Below are 8,027 nucleotides of genomic sequence, written 5' to 3'. Positions count from 1 at the left end.
CAGTAAATATAGCACTGAATTCATACTTATGGGTCTCATTATAAAAAGTTGTTACTGTGAAATGGAGCCTAATGCTTACGTTTCACGTTTTAAGCTAATTTTAGGGGGTTTAATTTATCAAAGATCGTGTGGGATCTATACTAGAAGTTTGAAAATGCCAAAAAGACAAAAACAGGCAAACTCAAAAGATACTTTCCATTTACCGTATTAAACCATGCACCCAAAAACAAGATAAGGTTGTTAATTTATCACAGCTGTGCTCACAGGGCTCCAACTCATGCTCATCTCACTACTCTCCCATATTTAACCATGAATGGTGCAAAGCACCAAATGCACCTCATTGTGTATTTACAGTAAATGAGCCAGCTGGTCAGTGTAATTTCATGGTCAACAAAGGCAACCGCTGCCAAGAGGGTGAAAAAAACTGTTTAACCTGGGCAGAAATAGATATGTTTGGTAGCCATAGTAGAGGCATGGCAAATAAAAGGCAGTATAATTAAAGGCAACAGCGTCTGACTCATGGACTATTAACGATAACATCCAAGTCAGCAGGCAGTAGTGTGCTTTGTTCTGGCTGGGATATCTCAGCTTTATGTTTAAATTCACAGAACTATTCTGTTTCTAGAAGTTGCTTCAGGCAGAACGTTATTAACTTGTTAATTATGTTTAATCACCATGGGGGAATTCACTCTCACAAGAGCTAGACACCACAGGATGGTTAACAGCTGTAATTAATTAATAAACACTTAAAAAAAAAAGGAAAATCTGGATAAGCTGACCACCAAGCTACCAGTAAGACTTTATAAGGGCAAATACTTCTGCATCAGCTGATTATAGCTATAGATAGTTCCTAATCTCTCATAAATTACCTGCTTCATATGAATAAAACATATAAAATTGTTTAAAATTGAGTTTTGGAATATCTATTATTGTGGTTGAATTATTATTTGTCCTTGTGTGCATCTAAAAAACAGTAATATAAAGTGATCAGTAATATAAAACTGTTATTTAAAAAAAAGTCTGATCCCATCACTGTTCTCTAAATAAAAGTTACATAAATACTTTGTCCAAACACAGAGCAGATGGGGTTATTTCATGAAAACAAATTCATGTTAAATGACTTTAAAAAAGAAAAGAAGCAAAATGAGTTACACTCACCGGCACCTTTATTAGGTACTCCATGCTAGAAACGGGTTGGACCCCCTTTTGCCTTCAGAATAGCCTCAATTACTCGTGGCATAAATTCAACAAGGTGCTGGAAGCATTCCTCTGGGAGTTTGGTCCATATTGACATGATGGCATCATACAGTTGCCGCAGATTTGTCGGCTGCACATCCATGATGCGAATCTGGTGCTGTAGCCCATCTGCCTCAAAGTTCGATGTACTGTGCGTTCAGAGATGCTCTTCTGCCCACCTTGGTTGTAACGGGTGGTTATTTGGGTCAATGTTGCCCTTCTATCAGCTCGAACCAGTCTGGCCATTCTCCTCTGACCTCTGGCATCAACAAGGCATTTCCACCCACAGAACTGCCGCTCACTGGATATTTTTTCTTTTTTGGACCATTCTCTGTAAACCCTAGAGATGGTTGTGCATGAAAATCATAGTAGATCAGCAGTTTCTGAAATACTCAGACCAGCCCTTCTGGCACCAACAATCATGCCACATTCAAAGTCACTCAAATCACCTTTCTTCCCCATACTGATGCTCGGTTTGAACTGCAGGAGATTGTCTTGACCATGTCTACATGCCTAAATGCACTGAGTTGCCGCCGTGTGATTGGCTGCTGAGAAATAAAGTGTTAACGAGCAGTTGGACAGGTGTACCTAATAAAGTGGCCGGTGAGTGTATATAGATGCCAGATCTCTGCAGATTTTCAACCCCTATTGAATATAGAATGCATGTATATCTATGAATTATGAATAATAATTTTAAATCTAAATGAACCATTAAGTGTTGGTTGTATTTATTTATTCAACCAGCTACTCTTCCACCTTTTTTGTTTAATGGAGTTATGTAGACTGACCCTTTTGTTTACCACCTGTGGTTAACAGGGATGGCGTGGGATTGGCATTCCGAATCCTTTGTTGCCTGTTTCTGTTCAGCCTGCTCCATGGTCCCCATTGATGCTTAAACGTGGGCATTTAGACAGCTAAGCATGAGGTAGAGCTTGGTGCAGACTTTGATGTAGAGTTGTACATTTATAAAAAGGAAATTGCTTGAAATTTTGCATCTGCATGGTTTATAAATTTGATGTTTTTGGGCGCACACTTTTATGGATGCTTTTCAAAAAGTCCCCTGATCCGCCATCTGTTGCTTAGCAGCACAGCTGTCAGCATGCTTTATATTCTCCAACGATGTTCCAAATATCGTGAAAATTGTGACTTAAAGCTGTACAGAATAGCTCTATAGTAGTGATTTCTGGAGCAACGATCACAATGTATGCTTTGTAACAAGTTATAGTTTGCTTGAAAGCAAAGAACATCCAAAATAAAAAAAAAGTTTGCTTTTGTTTTGGATCAAAGGACTTTCTTTGTATATTTTTTTTATATTTTGAACCCAAAAAAATAGAAATCGTTTCAGGTGATTTTAACACATTTATGACTTCTTCCAAACAGCATCCACCTGATTTTCACAGTCTGAATGCTGACTCTACAAGAGCAGTGTGGCATCTGCAGACATGCCCCCCTTAGGTAGTTCCGTCCATCTGTGCAATCTTAGGTTTCATAACAGCGCTCGCTTTACTCCCAGAAATCTCCCCAAACAGGAATTTCAGGGAAAGTAACAGTACTCAATCCATTCAGAAAGTGGTGGCAGTTTGACATGTCTCCTTTTGAAAGGTCCTTTATTTGTCAAGATAATCTGTTTGAGTTTGCAACAATAGGCTGTCACCTCATGTGCTTCTAGGTGACAGGTCATCAACCACATCCTGTAGTTCCTTCGTGTTTTAGTGGAGCAGGACTCAAAAGGCTCTTTATGTCAGAAAAGTCATTTAAAATAACTTGTCTGCTTTGAATAAAAATGCAAAGGCAGAACCTTTTTTCCAAGGGGAGAAAAATACGTTTGCCCTTTAAAAAGTGGAAGTGGAAGCTAAACAGATTAAAACAAACACCTGTGAACTATTCAAAGAAAGTGCTTTTTAGAAATAACCACACATCACCGTAAAAATCAGCACAGTTTATTGGCATCACACACCAAACAGTTTTCATATAAAGAGGGAATGTATCAAGTATAGACTATGAAAGTGCAAACAACATTTTAAGAACTAGTTGCTTTACAATAGAAAAACTTAATGAGTTTAAAAAGTTATCATTTCTTAAAATAGACCAAGCGATTAGAGGTGAAACGTAAGTAGAACCTCCTTTAATTGCACTCATTACACAGAGAAACACGTCCTCTTTGATTGGGACACTCCCAACCATCATATATCTGTTATCTATATGGCACTGACAATCTGAATACTTAAGCAATAACTGCTGTTAGATTTAGTGTTGCACCACGCATCAACTTTTATAAAGTTAATTTACTGGAATCAGACATGAGTCTGTACATAAAATGTATTCTGGAAGGTCAAACATGATTGTTTTTCATCCCATTATTCACAAGTTATTAATAGAAGCAGAAATACCTACGTTATATTCTTTTTCAATTCGTCTTCAGATACATGATACAAACACTGTCGACAAACTTTATGGAAATAAATGATTTGCCTTTTTTTTTTTTTTTAAGAAAAACCGTTTGGAAATCCAGGGCGGAGAGCCCTTCTAAATATAATACTAACAATAGAACAGTAACATTTTTTATTAAACCATTAAACTATCAGTTTTGTTCATCGATGCATTATGATGTGAACAAACCAAAATGCACATGCTACAAAATGTCTGGATTAATAAAAAAACAACAAAATGTTTGTGTTTGACCACTAAATGCTATAACAGAGACGCTTCTTTAAGGTAACAGGTGTTTTAGTCTGTGCAAATGGCACCCGGAAAAACGGTGGAAAAAGAAGTGAATCATGAAGACTGACACAAAGGCACTAAATCTGCAGTTTCACTGAAAACTGCTTCAAAAACATCAACTCCCCTTTCACACTTCGAGGATGTCTTCATGCACTCCCCTGCAGAGTTGAATCCACTATACACAACTCAAGCTGTAATAATTAAAGAAAATAGGACTGGAAGTGATTGCCTGGTTTTCTTATTGGCTGACCCTGCCTGCTGCATACAAACAAAGTCTCTCATGTTTTTCACATTAAACATTCAGCTCAAAGGTTTTCACATGAGCTACAAATTATTCAGTTCCAAATGTGGGAGCTGATTCCACCAGGGCGGCCCCCGCGGGATCTGTCAGCGTATTCTTCTTTTTTAGCTGTGAGGACACTTCCTATTCAGACTGAAGCTCTTAGAGATGAATAACTATTGTCAAATCCATTCTTTTTTTTGAGCAGGCCACCTGCTTTTCAGTTGAACAAATAACCTTTTCCTCTCTTGAAAGCGACTTTCACATAATGTCTGAAACCACTGCAGTGTTAACACTATTCAATTTTACACAGCACGCAACAGCTTTTAGTGAGTGGGATTTGAAAATAACATGGAGCCACAACTTCAAAGCAAAAAAAAGTATGGCTCTGGACATGCAGGTTTTCAGAGATTGTGGTAATCAGGCACAATTTGCTTAAAAGAATCCACTTGGTGACGACAAACTGTGCTTTTAAATCTGTTTGGCACCCTGTAAAGTAAGCTGATATGAACAGCATTAAGAACCTTCTATAGAAATTGTTTGAATACAATAGCAATGTATAAATTTGCTCTTTAACACCTGATTCAGTCATACAGTAGGCTATACTCCAGTAGAAAACGCCTGCTAGATATTTTAACTCCATTCCACTTGAATCTAGGAAGGAGATTCAGTTTTTTTTCCCCCCTCCATCAGGCTGCATCCTAATTGAAATTTCTAAGTTCTTCCTTTTATTTATTTTATTGCAGTGTGCTCACAATACTAAAAAAGGAAATCTAAGATCTGATTTTACTGCTGGCTTAAAGTTCCTGCACTTAAACTTAACTGATTTATTTTTTCCCCACTATGGCTGTAAAACCAACACATTCTTCATTCTTAATACATTCCACACAAGCAGCTTCTAGAAACTGCTTTCCTGTCTGTAGTGGTTTTGGCCTTCAGTAAACCTTCCAATTCCAGCCAAGCAAATCAAAACAAGTGTGAGTGGTCCTCCCACTCAGAGGAGCTGGTGCTGGGCAGCTGGTCAGAGGCATAGTCGGAGCGTGGACTGTCAACATGGCTGGCCTTTGAGTCGGTGCACTCGGCATGCTCTCCACTACTATCAGGCTCTGCCATGTAAGGCAGCTGGGTGGCGTCCAACCCCACCAGATCTAACTGAGTTGGCCTCTCGGCGACAGCACAGCTGTTCTCCTCCATGTCGCTTGACCTCTGAGTGGAGAAACCTACATCTGCCTCCTGAGGTTTTCCACCATCAGCGAAGACGCTAAAACCAGCCCTCTCCTCGTCCTGCGGGTGTCCATCCCTGCCTTCCTGAAGCGGACCCACGTCGGAGTCGTCGTTTGAGGAGGATGGCGGAACCAGAGTGATACCCTGTGGATTTATATCGTGAAACCAAGCCATAATGTTTCCAAGCAGATTGGCATTGGTTGGCAAGGCAGATGACGATGGGTCGCTACTGCCACATGTGGTGGAGTCTGTCACATCGGTGGAGGAAGAGAAGAAGCCGGTGGAGGAGCTGCTGCCACCAAGGGCGGCTGGTTTCTGCACCCGGCGGTCAATGTCACAGTATTTCACAGAGGTGGGGCCGCCGGGGCTTGTAGAGTACTGGCTGCTGATGTTGCCCAGCCTCGGCACGTTATCTCCTCGCTCCAGCAGCTCTGAGCTGCTCAGAGAAGCTCTTGGGAGGACCTCGACACCCGGAGAGCTCTGCTCAAGCCTGGAAGGCAGGGAAGTGCCAATTGCGCCAAGTGAGGCTTCATTGGCGAGGAAATCGTGGTTGGCGCCGATCTCTGCCATCCTTGATTCTTGGAGTGACAGCTGGATGGCCAGTAAAATGTTAGGGTCGTCCTCATCCAGGGAGTCAAGGCCCTGCAAGAGCGAAATGTGAAAAAGGCAACCTTAAAAAATGACTTCCTGATTAAACCAGAAGTTATCATGTGTTTATCTCTTAACATGTTCCTTTAGTTTTTATTTGTGAATTACAAATATTGCATTTATGTAGCTTGGCATAATATTATCGTTAAAACCATAAAGAGAGATATGCCACCTGATAAGAAAAATATTATTCAAGCTAAACAGTTTTCTCATCCAAAAAGCTCATATGAACACTGTTCCATAGGCACTCACCATCAAATGAGCAGGTCTGCGACCACCTCCTACATCCTGAGCTTCTTTTGTTGGTAATAGATTTATAAAAAAAAAAAAGAAAAGAAAACACATGAGAGTGAAAATTACAGTCATTAGGTTGACTCTACATTTGCAGCTGCAAAGCAGTTTATTTCATTACCCTTTATTACAAGTACTCAATTCCTAGAGTAGAGCACATGGCTGCAAACACCTGGCAGACCACTGACCTTCAGAGTTTGCACAGACAATTCACTAATTAGGTGTTTTTAACCAAAATGAATAAGTTGTCCTTGGCATGGCAGAGGCACTTTGCAGGTTTCTGAAATGGCAAATCGACTATGCACTGCTAAAAGAAATGTAATGGACAAAAGTGCCTGATTTAAAATACTAGGCTTTAAAAGATAAATAGTTTATCTTTTAAAGCTGAAGTATTATTATCTTCCATGTAGCAGAAAAGTTTTTCGAAGAATAGTTGGTCCAAAAGAATGACGTTAAAGAGAGATTGAGACCAAACTAGACCGCTTCCACATGAAGTAATGTATGAGGAAAAACGTTTGCAGGAAGAACACAAAATGGTTGATCAGAGGGTTAACAGGGACAGCATCCAGCTTTGGGATTACTTTGTTCAGATGGAACTGGAGTTTTAATTGAAATGGGTGAAATTGTGACAGCCGCAACACGAAAACATTCCTCTTAAACTAAAAAGAGCAGAAAAACACTCTTTATATAAAGACAGAACCAGAAAACAAATACAGCTGCTTGTTGACAGATGTTTCTCACATGAAATAACAGAGAGGAGAGAAAGGAAACAGTTGCAGTACCTAAAATGGTGTCGCTGAGCTCATCAGGGTCGGGTGTGTTGCTTCGGACACTGGACATGTCCCCTCTCCTTCGTTGCCGATGTCTCCTCCTGTACTGAAACTCTGCATATTCCTTTAAACAAGAACAGGAGTCACTATTAAAGAAGAACAACTGACCAAAGTAGGATTTATTATTGATATAAAAGGACAAGTCATAAATAACCTCTCTGATTCATTCAGTAACATATATCGTAATGTTTTTCAGTAAGCTAGACCAAGTAAAATACTTGATCACTAGAAGTCCCCAGTTACTAAATTCTGCAAATCAAACAACAAATTAAAAATTCAAACACCAAGTAAAAAGTTTTACTTGTTCAAAGCCAATTCGTCTCACATGTGAGGGTAACGCCTGCTAGTGTTTATGTTTTTGACAGATACATGACACAGCAATAAAGTGAATAACCAGCCTTTCAATTCATGTTAAAGGTTCTTTGACTCTCATTACAGATTCATTTCTAATGAGAAATAATGTAGCACCCTATGTTCAATTAGCCAATAAGCAGTTTTTAAATACAGCATTTCTTTTATTACATAGGGAGACGTTGCAGCATATCATTATTATAGCAAAAAACATGCTGTATTAGGATTCTAATGAATGTACCACTCACTGGAGCGTAAAAGTTCATGCAGAATCAATTAAGAAATCTTTTACTGCAAATGCACAGTTTTAATGTGTTTTAATGTGATAATGGTAGAAACTCTAACAGCTCATAATTGGTATCAGTAGATTTGTTATACAGCATAGATACAGCAGGAGAAAAAAAATGGGGTCTTTAAAATTACTGATTTATTAAATGGCAACCAAA

At 39.2% G+C, this 8,027-nt stretch overlaps 1 protein-coding gene across 3 annotated transcripts in view; it reads right to left on the bottom strand.

The window, feature by feature from the left end:
* Positions 1–3,160: 3,160 nt before the first annotated feature.
* The window catches only part of LOC119777090 (ankyrin repeat and IBR domain-containing protein 1-like), a 50,387-nt gene continuing 45,520 nt past the window's right edge, over positions 3,161–8,027 (bottom strand). For all 3 annotated transcript variants that reach the window (XM_038275877.1, XM_038275879.1, XM_038275878.1), the window contains exons 18-20: positions 7,183–7,294; positions 6,362–6,405; positions 3,161–6,103 (exon numbers count right to left, since the gene is read on the bottom strand). In XM_038275877.1, coding sequence (XP_038131805.1) covers positions 5,204–6,103; positions 6,362–6,405; positions 7,183–7,294 — 1,056 coding nt within the window. In that variant the 3' untranslated portion in view covers positions 3,161–5,203. The remainder of the gene's footprint in view (positions 6,104–6,361; positions 6,406–7,182; positions 7,295–8,027) is intronic.

The sequence above is a fragment of the Cyprinodon tularosa genome, unplaced genomic scaffold (assembly GCF_016077235.1).
Source record: "Cyprinodon tularosa strain WSP-4 unplaced genomic scaffold, ASM1607723v1 ctg98, whole genome shotgun sequence".
Taxonomy (NCBI): Eukaryota; Metazoa; Chordata; class Actinopteri; order Cyprinodontiformes; family Cyprinodontidae; genus Cyprinodon; species Cyprinodon tularosa.
Note: the sequence above shows the minus strand (reverse complement) of the source record. Positions and strands in the feature narration are given on the sequence as shown.